Source organism: Aethalodelphis obliquidens, unplaced genomic scaffold (genome assembly GCF_003676395.1).
Source record: "Aethalodelphis obliquidens isolate GAN/ISIS:26980383/991018 unplaced genomic scaffold, ASM367639v1 scaffold43, whole genome shotgun sequence".
In the NCBI taxonomy this organism is placed as follows: Eukaryota; Metazoa; Chordata; class Mammalia; order Artiodactyla; family Delphinidae; genus Aethalodelphis; species Aethalodelphis obliquidens.
Genome location: NW_020837987.1, coordinates 4,874,904 through 4,895,216, shown reverse-complemented (window position 1 = coordinate 4,895,216; position 20,313 = coordinate 4,874,904). Strand labels below are relative to the sequence as shown.

General features: G+C 46.7%; 2 protein-coding genes, 1 long non-coding RNA gene and 1 pseudogene across 3 annotated transcripts; all 4 read right to left on the bottom strand.

Moving 5' to 3' along the window:
* Nucleotides 1–405: 405 nt before the first annotated feature.
* Nucleotides 406–4,356, bottom strand: LOC113606057 (zinc finger protein 773-like; annotated as a pseudogene).
* Nucleotides 4,025–5,811, bottom strand: LOC113605804 (zinc finger protein 304-like). The gene has a single exon (XM_027079384.1). It carries the CDS (start codon nucleotides 4,710–4,712, stop codon nucleotides 4,368–4,370), a length of 345 nt encoding a protein of 114 aa, XP_026935185.1. The 5' UTR covers nucleotides 4,713–5,811; the 3' UTR covers nucleotides 4,025–4,367.
* Nucleotides 5,812–5,814: 3 nt separating this feature from the next.
* On the bottom strand, nucleotides 5,815–10,364 carry LOC113605807 (uncharacterized). The gene is made up of 3 exons (XR_003427364.1): nucleotides 10,277–10,364; nucleotides 8,600–8,639; nucleotides 5,815–5,895 (listed from the first exon to the last, which is right to left on the bottom strand). It is a non-coding gene; the product is annotated as an uncharacterized LOC113605807 (long non-coding RNA).
* A 5,340-nt stretch (nucleotides 10,365–15,704) lies between these two features.
* LOC113605727 (androgen-binding protein homolog) lies at nucleotides 15,705–17,868 on the bottom strand. Its single transcript, XM_027079257.1, is given in 3 exon segments — nucleotides 15,705–16,974; nucleotides 16,976–17,025; nucleotides 17,539–17,868. Coding segments are annotated over 3 exon segments (273 nt in total). The 5' UTR covers nucleotides 17,600–17,868; the 3' UTR covers nucleotides 15,705–16,812.
* Between the last annotated feature and the right edge of the window lie 2,445 nt (nucleotides 17,869–20,313).

The following is a 20,313-nucleotide window of genomic DNA, read 5'->3' as shown; positions in this document are numbered from 1 at the left end:
CAGAAACAATGGAGAATCAATGAAACCAAGAGTCAATTTTTTTGAAAGATAAAACTGACAAACGTTTATGCAGACTTAACAAGGAAAAAAGGAAGAGGACTCAAATTAATTAAAAATGATAGAGGAGGGCTTCCCTGGTGGCACAGTGGTTGAGAGTCCGCCTGCCGATGCAGGGGACATGGGTTCGTGCCCCAGTCCGGGAAGATCCCACATGCCGCAGAGTGGCTAGGCCCATGAGCCATGGCCGCTGAGCCTGTGCGTCCAGAGCCTGTGCTCCACAACGGGAGAGGCCACAACAGTGACAGGCCCGTGTACCGCAAAAAAATAATAATAAAAATAAATAAAACTCATATGGAAATGCAAAGGATTCAGAATAGCAAGAAGAAATTTGAAAAAGAAGTACAAAGTTGAAGGACTGCATTACACGATTTCAAGACATATTATAAAATTATATTAAGACTAAGATATTTGCAAAAATATAGATGAAAAAAGTACAGAAAAAGAGTAGCACATATAAGAGCAACTGATTTTTGAGAAATGTGTAAAGGCAATTTAGTGGAGAAAAGATAGTTCTTTCAACAAATGTTGTGAAGCAACTGAATATCATTTTTTTTTAAAGAACTCTGACTCCAAACCTTACACAGTCCATTATAATTGACTCAAAATGGATTATAAACCTAAAACTGAAAACCTCCATTAGGGAGCATAAGAGAGAATCTTCTTACTATGGGTTAGACAAAGACTTTTTACATACAATCCAAACACATGTTCAATAAAATGAAAAAAACAATATATTGGACTTTATTTTATCAACATTACAATTTTCTGCCATAGGAAAACTGTTAAGAGAATGAAAAACCAAGCCACAGGCTAGAAAACTGTACTGGCAAATTTCATACTTAATTAAGGACTTGAATCTAGAATTTAAGAAATCTGAAAAATCAGTAATACATCAGAAAAAGATTTTAATAGGCAAAAGATCTGAACAAACACTTAACCAAAGAAAACAGAGGGATGGTAGTAAGCACATGTAAAAATTCTAAACACTGGCCATTAGGGAAATACAAAATAAAGTCACAGAGAAATACCACTACACACCTAAGGAAAATGGCTACAATCAAAAACACTGACCACACCAAGTGCTGGTAAGAATATAGAGCAAATAAAACTCTCATACACTGCGGGTGGGAATGTAAAATGGTATAACCACCTTGGAACAGTTTGTCAGTTTATAAAAAGATATACATCCACTTACTCTTTGACTCAGTGTATTTATCATGTTCTTTATTTTCTGTATTTTTTGATGTTTTGACATCTTAAAAAGCTTGCTGGAGAGACCACCCCTCCCAGGACTATCCCATTCTTGAGACAGCAAAGGGTTTAGCCAGAAGTATGTCTCTAATGTACAAACCAACTGATCCAAATCTATAGCCCCAACCACCAAGTCACACACAAAGCCAATATTTCCCCTGCCCTAAATCAACACAAGGCCAGGTACCAGACAATCTGAGACCAGTTCTCTAGTCCAAAACCTGCTGTCATTATTCAAACTAGCCAATCCTAAGCTGTTTACTCTGCCTTGCTCCTCCCACAAAAACCCCAATAAAGGCTGTGGCCTCTGCCTTCCCCTCACTCTTTTCTGCCTCCTGACCAACAGTGGTGATCTCCATGTAGCCCTATGTGTCCTTTCCCTTGGGAAATGTAATAAAATCTTTCAATGGTATTAACATCTCTGTGTTAGCACTCAGTCACTGCATAAGTTAAAATGCTGTGGTCACAAATGAGACATTCAAGCCTTTTACTCCTAAGTATTGGAACATGAACAAAAAAAAGAACAAAGAGCATCACTCATCATCCAGGTACACAGGGGTTAAGCCACAACCCACTGCAGTCACCACCAGCAGTGTACCTTGAGGGGAATTCAGGATGAAAAAACAGGATGAGTCACTCTGTGCTTTGGATAAGTGGTCCCTTAGATAATTAGATGCATATCTCAGGAAGAACTTTAGTGACCCCAGATTCTTGCATCTTCTCATACATAGAAAAGCACTAAAATCATTAACTTGAGATATCTGTTCTTTGTGATTAGCAGTAATCTTTTACCAAGAAGTATGCTTGACTACATGTATTTCCTAGCCAAAAAATTCGTATATATACTGGCTCCTCCCCTACGTTTTTGGAGCAGTTCCTCAGAGCTGTCTCCTGGGCTACAGTCCTCAGTAAGACCCTGAATAAAACTTAAACTCACAACTCTTATGTTGTGTTTTTCTTTAAGTTGACAACCCAAGAGAAAGCCTAGTACATGAATGTCCATAGCAGCTTTATTTGCAGTAACTCCAAACTAGTATCAATCCAAATGTCCATTAAAAGATTAATAGAAAAACAAATTGTGATATATCCATCAAGTAAATACTACTCTCTAATGAGGCAAATAAAGTACCCATACATGCAACATGGAGAAATCTGAAAATAATTATGATATGTGGAGGAAAAAAAGGCAAAAAAGAGTAAACATCTTGTTATTCCATTTATACAAAATTCTAGAATTGGAAGTTTTTAGTGAAAGACATGAGAATGGGGAGCTAGGGCGGGAGGACAGGAGGGATTATAAAGGAGGATAAGGTAACTTGGAGGGTGATGAATTTGTTAAATATCATTAAACCATATATGTATAATGCCCATACATGACAAAACATCACATTTTACACTTTAAATATACACAGTTTACTGCCCATCAATTATATCTCAATCCAGCTTTCAAAAAATCTGGATCTCCTGTTTCTCTTGAAGAACTGGAATATTTGACAAACATATTGACTTGACCATAACTATTCTCAGCCCTCTGGTGGGACACCCCTACTTCAATGGAAGGAAAGAATAGCAAGCAATAAAGACTGTGAGTCACAAAAGTCACATTCTTGGACTACAATATCTCTCTTCTCTCAGTCTCCATTTTCTTGCCTGTCTAACAGTGGCTTTGAGGTAAACAGCCCAAGTAGCCCCAGGAATCCAGAAAGCTTTAAGATTATTTGCTCTGCCGGTGACCCTTGTCCATAGAAGAAATGTAAATCTAGAAGTACTGAGAATATCTATACATGCTCATCCCTCACAGCTTTAGTGAGCAGAATATTTCTGGAAGCACTTCAGATGGGGTACATCCTCTTTAGCTCGCTCCCCCCAACTCTAATCACACCCAGTGTGTGAATGTAATTATGCCTCCAATGACCTTAGACCACTCATGATTTCCTCCAGAGAAGGGGAGAGTACAGAGGTCTGCCTTCCCTGGGCACACTGGGTAACCTGATGCACATTAGCCAGAAGGCAGAGGCGAGATGGCTTCTGCCACAGGTACTGGCAGTGATTTAACTCAGGCAAGGGCCTTGAGCAGGTCAAACTGCATTACAGGTCCTGAGAGCTTCCCACATAACTGGCACTCATAGGAAATCTCCCCACTGTGGACGTTCAGATGTGTGAGATACAACTTTTGGTTGATGGCTACTTTATAAAGACTACGGTCAGAACTTCTCCCTGGTGTCATTCCCGTTGACCAAGCAAACACCCTGCACTGCAGAGGCCTTTCTCCAGTTTGAACTTTCTGGTAACAAATGAGGAAAGGCCACTAGCTTAAGGCTTTTTTACAATGTGACTTCTCTGATGTTTAATGAGGCTGGACTTGTGGCTAAAGAATGTCCCACATTCACTGCATTCATAAGGCCATTCTCCAGTGTGTAGTCTCTGGTGTTGAACAAGTGTGGGTTTAAGGCAGAAGGGTTGCCCACATTCGTTGCACTCAGAAGGCTTTTTGCCAGTGTGAACTCTCTGGTGTAAAATGAGGCTGGATCTTTGGCTAAAAAAATTCCCATTTTATGCACTCGTATGGCTTTTCACCAGTGTGAACTCTCTGGTGTACAATAAGGCCAGAACTTTGGCTAAAGGATTTCCTACATTCAGTGCACTTACAAGGCCTTTCTCCAGTGTGGGTTCTTTGGTGCCAGACAAGTGTGATTTTGTGGCTAAAGAATTTTCCACATTCACTACACTTATAAAGTCTTGCCCCAGTGTGAATTCTCTGATGTTCAATAAGGCCAGAGCTTCGCCTAAAGCATTTCCCACATTCACTACATGCATAAGTCTTTCTCTAGTGTGGATTTTCTGGTGCTGGACAAGTCTGGCTAAAGGCTTTACCACATTCACTACACTCATGAGATCTTTCTCCAGTGTGAATTTTCTGATGTTGAACAAGTCTGTGTCTATAGCTGAAGGCTTTCCCACATTTGCTGCATTCATAAGGCCTTGCTCCACTGTGAACTCTCTGGTGTATAATAAGGCTGGAGTTATGGCTAAACAGTTTCCCATATTTGCTGCACTCATAGGCCTTTCTCCAGTGTAGACTCTCTGGTGTTGAACAAGTGTTTGCTGCTATAGGCTTTCCCACATTTACTGTATTCATAAGGCCTTTTTCCAGTGTGAACTTTCTTATGCCAAACAAGGTGGGAACTTCTGCTGTAGGCTTTCCCACATTCACTGCGCCCATAAGGCCTTACACCCATGTGAACTCTCTGCTGTACCATAAGTCTAGAGTTGTGCCTAAAGAATTTTCCACATTCAACGCACTGATAAGGTCTTTCTCCAGTGTTAATTCTTTGGTGTTCAACGAACTTATTTTTGTGGCTAAAGGCTTTCCCACATTCACCTATCATGCCCTTCTCCATTGCGAAAAGTCTCCCTGCATTCAGTGCTTCTAGGTGAATTCCCCTTGCTGTGAGTGTTCTGGCGCTGGAGAAGGCCCAAGCTGGGCAGGAGGTCCTTCCTACAATCCCCACACATAAAGGGATTCTCTGACATGTGGACTCTGCAATTCTTAACAAACAAAAGCCAGTCCTCAACCCTTCTGAGGTGTTTCTCTCCACTGTGCTGCTTCTGTTGCTGGTGAATGCTTACACTGAACCAGAGTTGTTTCACACATGCTGCACACGTGCAGTTTCTGCCTGGGGTATATTCCCTGCTGCTGAGACAGGTACAAAATGTCTTTCAAGACTGGGCCACACATCCCACAAGGGTAGGCCTTTTGGGTGGTTGGACCTGCCTTGGGAGTCCTGAGTTGTAACACGCCTTGAGAAAGTGCCTCCTCATCCTTCATTCAAAACCAACAATCTGAAAGCATGCAGCCTCTGGTGGGAGGGGGCAGCCCTATCACGAATGTACTTCTTACAAACCCAGGAATTAGTACATAGGACTGTTGGAAGGACAAAGGGGCTGAAGTGAGGTAAGAAAGGGTCTGCTGTGCAGTTCTGAGCCTGGCAAGATCACACAATGGGGAGGTCTACTATGGGCAAGGAAACAGGTGGGATGCAGTACAGGAAGAAGAGGCTGGGTCTCCCAATTCACTTCTCTGCAAATGGCTTTCAGCAGGGGCTTGTCTGCTAGTGACATGAGCACTGAACAAAAGGGGAAATCAACTGCAACCAAGTAGCTGGTGTTCATGTACTGCTTAGAATATGTCTACATCTCACCAATACATTATGTGTAGCTCAATGTTGGAGAGCCCTTCTGAGGGAGCGGTGGAGAGGAACAGGGGAGACCTGAAGGCCAGACAGGCATGGATTAGCCCTGGCCAGAAGTCAGATTAGAAATGATAAAGGGGCAAATTGTCAAGAATGGAGATTAAAAGATAGAAGTAAATTATGGCCCCTGACCTTGGCATGAAAACAACAATGGGCACCAGAGAGGTTCCTGGTGTGATGTGAACCCAGCCCTGACATGAAGCCATCCCTCAGGTCCCACCTCCCAAGGCCAGTCCCCCTCCAGGGCCCTCTTGCTATGGCTGGAGTCAGGCCTGCCCTGTCAGGCACCCACATCTCTCCCTGCAACTCCAGTTGGACAACTACATGGAACCTGGAAGACACAAGTCCTAAGTGAAAGACAAGGCAGGTGAGTAGACAACACTGGTGCAGAGCAACCCACCCCATGAACACAGGGAAAAAAACTAATGTTACAAAAAGAAACCTGGAGGAGTATCTCATAGGAACAGCCCAGTGGTCCCCACAAGTAGTGACCATGTTGGTGCCTGCAATTCCTGGCACAGTCAGGCATGAGGAAATTCCAGCTGGAGGGAAGGGGGCAGACCTGGGGCACAGAGTTGCAATATATCTGGACAGTCACTCTGCTAGGGTGACCAAGTCTTTGGGATCCACTGGTTTCATTGCAGACTTCCTACTCCCATATCCTTCCCTGAAAGGCTTCAGGGATGCTGAAGGGTTGCTTGGGAGAGGATGGGAAAGTACACTCAGCCAAGCCTGGCACCCACAGCACCTATGAAAGAAGACACAGGAAGGGAGCAATGTCCACAGTCTGGCTGTGAAGGAAAGAGTGGCCCCTGGAGAAACAAGGAAGGGAAGAAACCAGTCAAAGACACTCGGCTGAGTGTGAAGGACTCACCCAGTGAGGCTACAAGTGCAAAATTCTCCAACATCACATCATGGTACAGGAGCCTCTGAGTCCCTCAAGAAGCTCCCACTCCTCCTGAGACAAGTCCACAGCCACATCCTCAAAGGTTACAGTGCCCTACCATGATGGGGAAGGCAACGTCCCTGAGCAGCCTCTCTCCCCAGGACCCTCAGTTAGTCCCTCAGACATCCACTCCCTGCCCCCACTCCTCTCCAGCTCCAAAACTCAGGATATACGAGGCCCAGATGCCACTGGTGCCAGCATTCTCCTTCCTATTGATCAATGTGCCATCCCACATCCACGATAGGCATGTGGGCAAATAAATGCCATCCAAGCACTGGGTATGGCATGAAAGTCTCCACCTCCACTCTTGCCAGCAAGTTCCACAAGGGTTCCCAGATCATGCCTCCCAGACACACCAAACATGGGCTCAGTTTTCTTCCTTTAAGCTGCTGGGAGCAAGTCCCTGGGACCTTCAGTTCTCACTCTCCCCACTGAGCGCACCACTCCATTGACAACACCTCCCCCACATTTCCAACCCCCCACCAACACTGCTACCTCCTCCACCTCAGCCCACACCAAAGGCATCTCCCTGGCCTCCCCACATGCCACTCTGCACAAGGCATCTGGAAAGTGCTTGCCAAACGCAGTTACGATCCACCTGCCCAGAGCCCTGATGGCCCACGCTGGCAGGGGAAGCCCCAGCCCTGCTTTAAAGGCCTCTCCACCACGCCCTTTCCTTGCTTCAGCTTCAGCCACCTAGAACCACATGCAGGTGCCACATACTTTAAATTCTCTTTACTGCTGTGTTACACATGCTGTCCCTTCACCAGTCTCAGCCTTCCTCTTTCCAGTCAAGCCTCATTCAAAACCCAGAACCTCCCATCCCCCAGCCCAGGCCCAGCTACTCTCCCAGCTGACCCATTTGCCCCTGAGCTTATCTGCCAGCCTAAGTGAAACCCTGCAGGCCTCACCAAAGGTCACAAAACTCTAGCGTGCTTTTAGAGGGGGAGTAGGCCTCGGCCTCACTGCCATCTCACCTCCATTATTGCTATGCTCCCACATCCAGCTCATGTGCACTCCCCCTTGGAAGCCTTGGTCCCCTACCAGACCCACCTCTCCTCCACACCTACCTCCTCCCGCACGGCCGCTACTCTCCCTCATCTGCCTTTGTGATGTGCCCCAGCCCCATTCAGGTGCTCAAGAGAGAGGCCCAGTCCTCCAATCTGGCCCTCCTCTTCCTTGTCCCCTAACAACACCGTCACCATGATCTGAAGACTCCCCCTACTAAATGACTCACAGCTCCACCCCAGTCCACACACAGGCCACCAGCTTGTGGTGTCTCCAACCTGATTTCTTCCCCTGAAAACCAGACCTGTGTCCAGCTTTCCACTCAATGCCTCCACTTGGGGGGCTCTCTGCTTCTCAGACTCAACATGGCCAAAATCTAACTCCTAATATTCCCTCTTGAAAATTACATGCCTACAAGTGATTTCCTCATTCCAGTTAATGGCATCTCCTTCCTTCCAGCTGCAAAGGCCAACACTTAGACAACTCCCCTCTCTAGTCAGAAAGTTTTGTTGGACCTACTTTAAAAACAAATCCACAAATCCCCATCCACAGCCACTACCCTGATCCAGCCACCAACCTGGTCCCGCTGTCACCACACTCATCTAGAGTACTGCAAAAGCCTCCCTCACTCCTACTGTCTGCTCTCCACTCTGCAACCAGAGAAAGTCTGTTTAGACCTGATTCAGACCCTCTTCTACTCCAAAACTTCCATGGCTCCCAGTGTCCCCAGAATAGAGGCACAGTTCCTCAGCCTGCCATTTCAGGCCTGACTCCTGCACCCCGGCTCTCTGATCCCATAAGACGTAATGGAGAACTGCGGTTGCCACTCAGTCTCACCTCTAAGCATTTGCACATGGTGATTCCCGTACATTTAATACCTTCTACAGGACAGACTATTAGTGGCCAGAAACCAGGGACCCCCTCCATATAACCCCTGGCCTGGATTCAGGGTCTTGAGTCTGAGGAGAGGCCTCAGCACCAATGACAACAGTAGAGTGGCAGGCAGGGGGTCCCAGGACACATCCTGGAGACCATGAGTGGGAGATGGGGAGAGTGAGGTCCTGAGCCAATCTTTACTCACCTATACATTGCTCATGAAATGCTTCTGAAGCCATGGAAACCTGCAAGAAGAGTGAGACTATTAGTGAAGGGCATCCATGGTGGGGTCTCAAGGGCTGATCCAACGTCCTATGCCTACCCTGAAGCAAGATGACCTGACGTTAACTTCTGGGCTTCAGTCCTTGGTGCTGCCTCTTACTAGCTGTGTAACCTTAAACTAGGACTCAATCTTCCTGTGCCTCAGTGTTTTTATCTCTAAAATGGGCATAAAAATGGTACCAACCTCATAGGGCTAATGTTGGTATCATATGCCTTAGGGTATGTCAGGTGTTAAATATGAGCTATAACTACCATCCACAGAATTGAGGCTTTTGTCAATGTTTTCAGTGCAAATGACTTAATGGATTTTGAAATTTTAGATGTGTGTTATATTTACCTTTTGAGTATTTGAGAAAATGTAATATTTAAGACTTTTTAGTGTCTTAATATACTGATTTATGGTATATTCAGGTGTGAACCAAATATTAAGTGTTCGCATAAACTTGTTAAATTCACACATTTCAGTGTTGAACTGAAATGCCTACCTATACCTACACATTTGGAATACTGATCTCTCGGTGTTGAAATGAGTGGTTGTTTCATAAACTCCTAGTTAAAAATGGGGAAAGAGGGTTGAGTGGATGCTAATTTTTCTATCCTTTAAAATCTTCTCATAGGGACTTCCCTCGTGGCCCAGTGGTTAAGACTCCGCACTCCCAATGCAGGGGGCCTGGGTTCAATCCCTGGTCGGGGAAATAGATCCTGCAAACATGCCGCAACTAAGAGTTCTCATACCACAACTAAGAGCCCACATGCTACAACAAAGATCCCACGTGCCGTAACTAAGACCCAGAGCAGCCAAAATAAATTATTAAAAAAAAAAGTCTTATAATTGGATCACTTCTCCCCACTCTACAGCCACCTTTCCGGTCCAGCCTCCATGGTAATTCTGGTCTGTTTGCAGTAGCCTCCACAAGGTCACCCCATATCCACTATCCTTAACTGCCCACCCCTACCCTCTACCCCGCACGCAGTTTGATCTCTCAGCATCCTTTAGGAAACTTCTAGAATTCTAGCTCAAATCTAGTCTATCTGCTCACAACTCTCCGTGGCTACCAGTGTATTCAGAATGCAAGCCCAGCTGCTCGGGCAACTACCATTCCACATAGCGCTCATCCGCTCACAATGTTTCCATAAGGAGACTCGCCCCAGGTTTCCCGAATGCTCCTCTATCGCACCTCCATGGCTCTGCACATGTTGGTCCCTCTGCATGTAACAGTCCTCTACTCATTACACTGGGTGTCAGAAATGGGGACTCCACCCAGGAACGCTCCACTGTCTTAAAGGGGACAACCTAAAGTGACCTGGGCAAGCGCCCTTCATTCGAAGCTTTAGGGTTCGGAGGTGGGGGTCTGGGCAGGTGAAGGCCTGTGGCACAGAGCATCAACCTCTGCTGGGTCCCTCAGCACAGCCGCCAGAGAGCCTGTAGCGGAGCGAAGCCGGGAAAGTCGGGCGACAAAGCCCGGGCGCCGCGGGCTCAGCCAAACCCCTACCCCAGCCCCCGGGCGGAGTCACACCAGGCGGTGCCCTCTCCGAGCCACACACCCGCCTCTATGAGCTGCAGACACCGTCTTCTCTCGCCCCTTCCCGCTCACTTTACCTCGGGCCGGACCAAGAGCTGCATAACCGGATCAGGCCGACCGACCCATGGTCACCAAAATGACCGCCGCCGGGAGAACGCCGGAAGTCCCTCCTTGACAGGTTTCGCAAAGTATGAGAGCGTCCTTCTCCTCGGCCTTCATTGGCCCAGCGCCGCAGACGCGCAGCGCAGAGACATCTGGGTAATGTAGTTTTCACCCAGACGCGGACGCCGGCTAGGGGCGCCCTTTCCAGACCTCTCGGCAAAGGCCAAGATGCCCAGCAAGACTTTCTCGGAAGTGGTGACCCGAAGTTTCCATAAAGAGATGGGGTCTCGCTCTCGCTCCTTTCAAAGGGGCGCACGAAGATTTCCCTGGTGTGTAGTCTGCAACCGATCACAGAAATAGAGACATTGTAAGCCGCATAGCACAGGGAGATCAACTCGGTGCTTTGTGACCGCCTGGAGGGGTGGGATACGGAGGGTGGGAGGGAGGGAGACGCAAGAGGGAAGAGGTATGGGAACATATGTATATGTATAACTGATTCACTTTGTTATAAAGCAGAAACTAACACACCATTGTAAAGCAATTATACTCCAATAAAGATGTAAAAAATAATAATAAAAAAAGAAAAAAGAAAGAAAAAAAAAGAAATAGACATTGTATTATGCTTCACAAAGTTACAAAATCAAAAGACACACGAAAGCTTGTCATTTCCATACGCAGTGAATCCACTTATTATCTGGAAGCTAATAAATATTATTTCTCTTCAAATACATGTGGGCTGAAGTCGATTTTATGGGCTACAGTATATTTGGGCAGTGACAAGAGAGAAAAAGTCTAGACAAGGTCATACTGGGGAAAATGGGGGAGGGATGTTGGGTGACTGAGCAGGTGGTCAAGTATGGAACTCTGCTGCCGTTCCCACAGTAAACATCCCTGTCTATGTAGTCAGTGACTGTGTTCAACCCAGGAGCGTAACTGGAGGAGGCTGGTATCCTACCCAAATTTAGCTGCTCACTGTTGGAAAGGTGGATACTGGAGAGACAAGGGTTGCTGGAAAAGGAAAAATTGCTTTATTCAGGAGGCGGCAACCTGGGAAAATTGCACTAATGTCCTAAGACCATCTCCAAGCATCTGATTAGGAGACAAAGGTTTTGTTTTTTGGTTTGTTTATAATTTATTGAAGTATAGTTGATTTACAATGTTGTGTTAGTTTCTGGTGTACAGCAAAGTGATTCAGTTTATATATATATATATGTATATATATATGTGTGTATATATATATATATTCTTTTTCATATTCTTTTCCATTATGGCTATTACAGGATATTGAATATAGTTCCCTGTGCTATACAGTAGTACCTTGTTTTTTATCCAGTCTATACATAATAGTTTGCATCTGCTAATCCCAAACTCTGAATCGATTCCTCCCTCACCCCTGCCCGTTGGAACCACAGGTCTATTCTCTATGTTTGTGAGTCTATTTCTGTTTTGTGAATAAGTTCATTTGTGTCATATTTTAGATTCCATATATAAATAGGACTTCACTGGTGGCACAGTGGTTAAGAATCCGCCTGCCAATGCAGGGGACACGGATTCAATCCCTGGTCCAGGAAGATCCCACATGCCGTGGAGCAACTAAGCCCATGCGCCACAACTACTGAGCCTGCACTCTAGAGAGCCCATGAGCCACAACTACTGAGCCCATGTGCCACAACTACTGAAGCCCACGCACTTAGAGACCATGCTCCACAACAGGAGAAGCCACTGCAATAAGAAGCCTGTGCACCACAACGAAGAGTAGCCCCCACTCACCGCAACTAGAGAAAGTCCACGGGCAGCAACAGAGACCCAATGCAGCCAAAAATTAATTAATTAATTAATTAAAAAAATTAATAAATAAAATAAAATAAATGTTATCATATGGTCTTTGTCTTTCTGACTTACTTCACTTAGTATGAAAATCTCTAGTTCAATCCATGTTGCTGCAAATGGCATTATTTCATTATTTTTAATGGCTGAGTGGTATTCCGTTGTGTGTGTGTGTGTATATATATATATATATATATATATATATATATATATATATATATATATACTACTTCTACTTTATCCATTCATCTGTCGATGGACACTTAGGTTGCTTCCATGTCTTGGCTATTGTAAATGGTGCTGCTATGAACACTTTCGAATTATAGTTTTGTCCAGATATATGCCCAGGAGTGGAATTGCTGGATCATATGGTAATTCTATTTTTAGTTTCTTGAGGAACCTCCATAATGTTTTCCATAGTGGCTGCACCAATTTACATTTCCACCAACAGTGTAGGAGGGTTCCCTTTTCTCCACACCCTTTCCAGCACTTGTCATTTGTAGACTTTTTAATGATAGCCATTTTGACCAGTGTAAGGTGGTACCTCATTGTGGTTTTGACTTGCATTTCTTTAAGAATTAGCAATGTTGAGCATCTTTTCATGTGCCTATTGGCCATCTGTATGTCTTCTTTGGAGAGATGTCTATTTAAGTCTTCTGTCCATTTTTTGATTGGGTTGTTTGGTTTTTTGTTATTGCGTTGTAAGAGCTGTTTGTATATTTTGGAAATTAAGCCATTGTTGGTCGCATTGTTTGCAAGTATTTTCTCCCAGCCTATGGATTGTCTTTATTTTTTTAACATCTTTATTGGAGTATAATTGCTTTACAATGGTATATTAGTTTCTGCTTTATAACAAAGTGAATCAGCTATACATACACATACATCCCCATATCTCCTCCCTCTTGTGTCTCCCTCCCACCTTCCCTATCCCACCCCTCTAGGTGGTCACAAAGCACCGAGCTGATCTCCCTGTGCTATGCGGCTGCTTCCCACTAGCTGTCTCTTTTACATTTGGTCGTGTATATATGTCCATGCTCTGGGTTGTCTTTACATTTTGTTTATGGTTTCCTTTGCTGTGGAAAAGCTTATAAGTTTGATTAGGTCCCATTTGTTTATTTTTGCTTTGATTTCTATTGCCTAGTGAGACTGACCTAAGGAAACATTGGTACGATTTATGTCAGAGGATGTTTTGCCTATGTTCTCTTCTAGGAGTTTTATGGTGTCATGTCTTATGTTTAAGTTTTTAAGCCATTTTAAGTTTCTTTTTGGGTATGATGTGAGCATGTGTTCTGAATTCACTGATTTACATGTGGCTGTGCAGCATTCCCAGCACCACTTGCTGAAGAGTTTGTCTTTTCTCCATTGTATATTCTGCCCTAGGAGACAAAGTATTTATGATATCATGAACGTCATGCTGAAAGAGAGAGAAACAGAGAGACAGAGAAACCAGTTGTGACTGATGAATAATTAACCATTGGAGCAATGTTAATTAAAATGTTAATCCACATAAACCCACAGGAAAAGGCTTGGTAGATCCATCTCGATTGTTTTAATCTTTGGCCATTTTTCTCAATGCCTTTTTTTTTTTTTTTTGCGGTACGCGGGCCTGTCACTGTTGTGGCCTCTCCCGTTGTGGAGCACAGGCTCCAGACGTGCAGGCTCAGCGGCCATGGCTCACGGGCCCAGCCGCTCTGCGGCATGTGGGATCTTCCCGGACTGGGGCACGAACCCGTGTCCCCTGCATCGGCAGGCGGACTGTCAAGCACTGCGCCACCAGGGAAGCCCTCAATGCCATTTTTAAAAAATCCATTCTTTCTTCATGATTCAATAAATTGTTATTATTATATCTTACACTATCTTTGACTCTATCCATGTGTTTTCTCTTCTGTCACAATGACCACCTAAATATTTCTCCACTAAAGCTAGACTGTTTATTAGTTGGAGACATACTTCAGTTGCAATACTCGGTGAGAACAATCCTCTTCACAGTTCCTGTTTTTCAAAATTTCCTTGGTTGACTTCAAGCCTTTATTTTGGGCGGCAAATATTAAGTCAATCTTCATTCCAACAAAGATGAATTTAGATGGGTTTGGGAACAGATGACATTTCTACAATGTCAATTCATCTCATACAAGGATATGATTTAGCTCTTTATCTGTTCAAATTTTATTTTGCACTTTTCAACAAAATTTTACATCTTTTTAGGATGACCTGAACACTTAATACTAAGCCTAGCAGAGCATCCAGCACTTGGCAGATGTAAAAATCAAGGTGTAGAATGAACAAACGGGTGAATTGAAATACTTAAGTTCAGCCATCAGGTCAAAGAAGAGCCAGGCTCAAGGCCCTGGCCTCTTAGCCCCAGGTCCCAAGTTCAGCTCCTGGTATGTGACCTTATTTTGCCCACCTGGCCAGACAGTAGAGAGGTTTTACCAGTTATGCCACTCTTTTTGCGGGCCATGCTCCCTGTAGCTGACATTGCCCTAGACCCTAGGAGACAGAGGTAAAGCCTAGTCCCTTCCTTGTAGCTTCACAAGTCTCCTACTGGTAACGCAATTACCCATTTCGTGCTTTTAGACGTAGGCTCGGAGGGTTCGGGACACGTGCCCCATGTGGCACATCCTGCAATTAAGACTCCAGAGCCTGAGCTCTTTCCATGACAACAACACTGCCTCTGGGTTAGCTTCTTCCATCCACACCCTCCCTCCTGGCCCAAGACTTCATGGGGGTCCTGGTCCCAGTGGCAGAACCCAAGGACAGCAGTGGTACTAAGTGTCCTTGAAGAAAGGTCAGGCTCCTCAGAAGACATCCACCTAAGAAGTAGAAAATGGTGAATGCCAGTAGGAAAAAGAGGGGACTTGCGATGAGCTTACTCAGGTCATCTCCGGAGTCACCCTCCAATAACTGGAGGGACATTTAAAGGACTAGAGGCTCTGCAACTGTGATAAAGGCCAGAGTGGGAGATATACTATGCTATCAGTGGCCCCGGACAACACTTTTATCTTTCCAGGCTGGTGAAGTCGGGGTTTAGATATGTGTTATTTTGCTTAATCTTCACACACAATCCCCATTTTGCAGATGAGAGAATGGCCTGAGAAAGTTACAGCAAACTTGCCCATGGTGCCACAGCTTGCCAAGGACAGAGCCTAGGCTTACCCTGGTTCTGACTCCAGTCCCCATGCTCTCAATGACCACATGTGTCACTTCTCACCATCTCCCAAGATCTCCTGCGGGGCCTCACATCCTCCCCGCACAGCACACAGACAGTGGGCACGCTGAGCGAAGCGGCAGCCATTTTATTAGAGTCAGGTGGGGACAGGTGTTTGGATTCTAGCTTCAGCTGATAAGGAGAACAGGGCAGGAAGACCAAGCGTAGACCAGGCATCACTCGCAAAGATTATCTCCTCAAGGGGAGCAGTTTGCAAATGTCTCCTAGAATATTATCCATCGCCGTGGACACTGTATAGTTAACACATTCATCACTGAGGAGGATGGAACCCTGGGAGAGAGTAGGATGAGGAGGGACAGGACCTGAGCCCACAGCAGGGCGACCCTGTCTCCCCAGGATCACCTCACACCTCACACCTCACCCTCAGTGATTCAGCTGCATCCCCAGCAAGAACCTCTGGCCCACAGACCCACCAGTGGAGAGGGGGCTGCCATCAGGCCGGCCAGGAGGAGGACGGCTGCCTAAGCGCCTGTGCACAGGTGTCAGGATGGAGACAGAGCAACGAGCCGAGCCGTGCCAGGGAGGGGAGGAGAGGACAAGGGTTCTGCAGGGCGTAGCAGGGGCTGGTCCTGAGGGAGGAGCAAGGTAGCAGAGGCGGGGTTTGTGTCACGTCTCCTGCACCTGAGCCCCTTCTGTCAGGTGTATTGGGTGTACGGAATGTGCATGTAAACAGCCCCATGTGCCCTGTGTGCTTATATTAGTGCAAGAAACTCTGCTTTATGGGAAAACGTCTCGCTATGCAGTATCAACACTTTGAGGAAAATAGGGTAAAAGACAGACTACCTATCTGGTAGCATGAGGTATGACAAGAACAACAACGAAAGAAAGATATTTCCTCAGAAGATAACATTACTAGCACAGCTGAGCAGCTGCATGTAGCTAGAAGCTGCCTCAGGCCCCCAAACACCTGAGTGGACTTCTGGCCTGTAGGCACTGAGACAATGTCAGTGGAAGTGGGGCTCTTAGCCAGAGGAATAGCCATCAACGTGGGCACACGAGGAAGGAAGTGGCCACAAGCCAGAAACCTTACAAAGCCAAGGGAGTCCCTTCCTGGGAGAAGAGTCTAAAGGCAGGGGCTCATTTTCAATATTCCTAAAATAGCTCTGACAGGACTCCTAGTGCGTGTGAGCTGAATTCTTCCTTTCCTGACAAAGATTAAAATTCTACTCCTCCAGTGCTAACTCCCCTCACCAAGAAAAAATCACAAGTCAACACACTTGGTGTGTTGCATTGATAAGAGTCCGCTGTTGTGTGGGAGCTAACTGGCACGCTGTAGACATATTCGGTAGCAGAAGAGGCTGGCTGTGCAGGTGGACTGTGGTTGCATAACATACGTGCCGTAGGGTGGAGCAAAGGTTTACGTGTTTCATTGTTTATAGCTCTTGTCTCTCACATATCCCATGACTGCACGGTCTATTACCGTGTGGCACATTGCAATATGCTGCATGTGTGTCGTCATGGTGGCGGATGGGGAGAGTAAATTACCATGAGTTTCAGAGGCTTGAGCCTGTCCAGAAATCCCAACTCATTGTAGCAATCCTGGAGTTTTTCTATGTCTGCTTTTTCCCGTTCAGTAGTGCCAACTGTTTCAAGGGCTAGGTCCAACAGTGTCCTGCTTTCCGAGGACCACAGTGCTAACCACTCTGTAAAATATAGGGCAAGCTTCCGCTGTAAGCACAGACAGAAAACACTTCATCAAAGGAAGCACCGGGGTAGGAGGTTCGCGTTTCCCCACCACTTGGTAGTAACTCACATATCCAATGCTTCCAGACTCACCTCCCACTGAGATCCACCCTCTCCCAGGACTGTTATATCCCGGACAGAAAACATTCTCTATGAGGCACTCCCAGCAGAAGGGAGCAGCTAGAGGGGCTAGGACTGGAGACCCCTCTGCCCTTGACCACTGCCCCCAGGCACACCAGCCTACCCGCTTCTTCCCTTCCAATAAGCACCGCTACCCCCAACTAACTATCCCTCACAGTGTGCACAGCTAATGACCTCCCCCTGCATTCAAAGCCTGAAAGCCTCAGGGGGTTTCTGCAGGACTCCTGGGCGCTGATCTGCCAGCTGCTCTCTAAATCTGTCCCTAGAAGCTGCCTGGAGATGACTACGGAAGGATGCAGTGAGACGGCATGGGGCAAGGGTCAGGAAGACCATCTGTACCCTCCTTCCTACCCTCACCCGTCTCAAAGGTCAGCTCTCTGGTCACCAGCAAGGCCAGCACAAGCAGTGTTCCCTTCATCGTGTCAGCGCTGGGATGCTCTGCTCAGGGCAGGGTTTCTGCTGCTTTATAAACCACTAGCTCCCTGAGCCTAGCCCAGCCCACACCCCTCCCGGGAGCTCCACAGGCCTGTGGGCAGGCACCTGGTGCAGGTGGCTTCCTCAGCCCTTGCGGGTGTTTAGTGTGGGAATCCCTTCCTACTCCGAGAGCTGAGCTCCTGGAGGAGACGTGGTGCTATCTTTGCCAAAGAACAGCTGGAGCTGACGTTTCTAAGGGGCTGCATTCTGAGCAAAATGCTCTGTTGACCCAGCCCCAGCCATCATCTGTTTTCCTGGTCATCCTTCCCCCCCAGCCTATCCGGGCTCCAAAGGCAGTACTCTCCCGAACTGTGGAGAGGAAAGCACAGGAGAGTCAAGGGCAGGTCTACACCACTACAGGGAGACAAAAGGTCATCCAGAATCCTTACCTTTCCCCAAGGTTAAGTCCTGGAGATAAGAATGAGGAGCTGGGGGCTTCCCTGGTGGCGCAGTGGTTGAGAGTCCGCCTGCCGATGCAGGGGACACGGGTTCGTGCCCCGGTCCGGGAAGATCCCACGTGCCGCGGAGCGGCTGGGCCCGTGAGCCATGGCCACTGAGCCTGCGCGTCCGGAGCCTGTGCTCCGCAACGGGAGAGGCCACAACAGTGAGAGGCCCGCGTACCGCAAAAAAAAAAAGAATGAGGAGCTGGACCTTACCGAAGCCCCCTAAATATCTTAACTGCTGCAGTCTCTGGACTGGGCCCCGAGGACTGGTGGACACCAGCCTTGGGCTCTGAATCACTCCCTACCAGGGAATTCACAGGACTTGCAGCCATGTGGGTTTTCCCAGGGGCCGGTAGTTCTGTAATTTTTTATCGTGCCGCCAGCTTTGCTCAGATCCTTAAGGGAGCAAGTTCCTGGGCACGTTCTTGACTCCCAGTGGCTCCAGGCTTGCCCCCTCTCCTGGCTGTCTTGCCCTCCTCCGTCAGTGCATCTGGTCCCAAGAGGTGCTTGGACTGCATAGCCTATCCAGAAGCATCAGTAAACAGCTGTGGGTTTGTGGGGTTTGACTCCTGCATCAGAGTCTCTGAGGCCCACAGCCTTACAGGCCACTGTGGATGGGAGTCCTAAGGCCCAGAGTGCTGGGTCCACCAGAGGCGCCGTTCCATGCGCTGAAAACTCTCTCAAGAGTCAAGTTCAACCTTCCACTCTAGGAAAGCAGTTTGTTGGTGCAAACAAGATGAGGTGGTCCTTGAAAACTCTAGCAGAAGGAAGCCTGAGAAAGCTTCCAATGTCCAAATTGGAAACAGTTTGGCCAACAAAATAAGTAACAGAATATTAGATGATAACCCAAAGTATAAAGTAATATGTGTGAGTCCGTACTGTTATAAATAAATGATTAAATAAATAAATGGGGGAGAAGAGACAAACATTCCTTACAGAAACATTCCGAATCATATATGTAGATTATCCCCTCCAGGAGGGGGAACTTACTGCCCTGACCTCCCTGAGAGTGGGCTAGACTCAGTAACTCATTTCCAAAGGAAACAGTAGGGGAAGGGGAAAACAGTGCAGAAACATGGCGAACACAACATTAATCAAGTAATCAAGGCTGTATACCCAGTGGTAAGACATACTGCTGCCATATATACCCTGCTGTAAGGTGATGGGAAGGCACCTCACCTCTGTGGTGTTCTCCTCAAAACCCAAAGTCTGTACCCCCATCTACATTATGAGAAAAACAGCAGACAAACTCAGCTTGGGGATCATTCTACAATACCTGGCCAGTCCTCCTCAAGACTGCCAAGGCCATGACAGACAAGGAAAGAATGAGTCACTCCACAGAGCAGAGAAGACTGGGGAGGCAAGACAATGAATGCAGTGTGCATAGGTTGTATATTGGATCCTGGAACCCGAAGAGGACATTAGTGGACAACCTGGTGACATCCAAATAAAGAGTAGGGTTTAGTTACCAGTAATGTTCCAATGTTGTTTCTCAGTTTTAACAAATCTTTGCAACTCTTCTATAAATCTAAAATTATCCCAAATTAAAATTTTATTTGAAAAAAACTTGCATTAGGAAAGGACAACATCTGCTGCCACTCCTCTCTTGACCCTGTTCAGCACTTTGCTCTGACCTCACCGAATGTCCCCACCATCCGGGGACGTCTCAGATGGTCTTGTGGCATCCTCAGAAGGGCACTGGGCTGGACCCATAGCAGCGACCTGTGTTACTTCAGCACTCCAAGCTACTGGCTTCCTCATCTCACAGAGCTAGGGAGGGGATGGAAGGCAGTGTCTTCTGAAGGACAGGAGGCGTGTGACCCGTGCCCAGGTGTCCCACCACACTGAAGTCCCGTCCCACATACACATAGGGCAAGCACGTGCAGCCTGGCCCATATGGTGTTCACGTTCCTGCCCAGGAACTCTGAGGCACATCTGCAGCCACCTGAGCCCCTCATGGGGTGACCTTCAGAGGTATGGCCCCCAGGCATCAGTAGCCATGGCAAGGGAGGGCTCCACGGAGACCAGCTGACAGCTGGAACTCAATACTTGGTGTCTCCTTGCCAAGAGCAATTACCAGATGTGAATCCTATCTGGCATAAGGTTCTGATTGTGGTCACACAACTTGTGTCCCAACTTCAACTCTGGGCTTCAGCAAACCTTATTCTGCCAAAGGTGACTCAGAGAAAAGGCCAGCCAGGGGCCTCCAACAAAA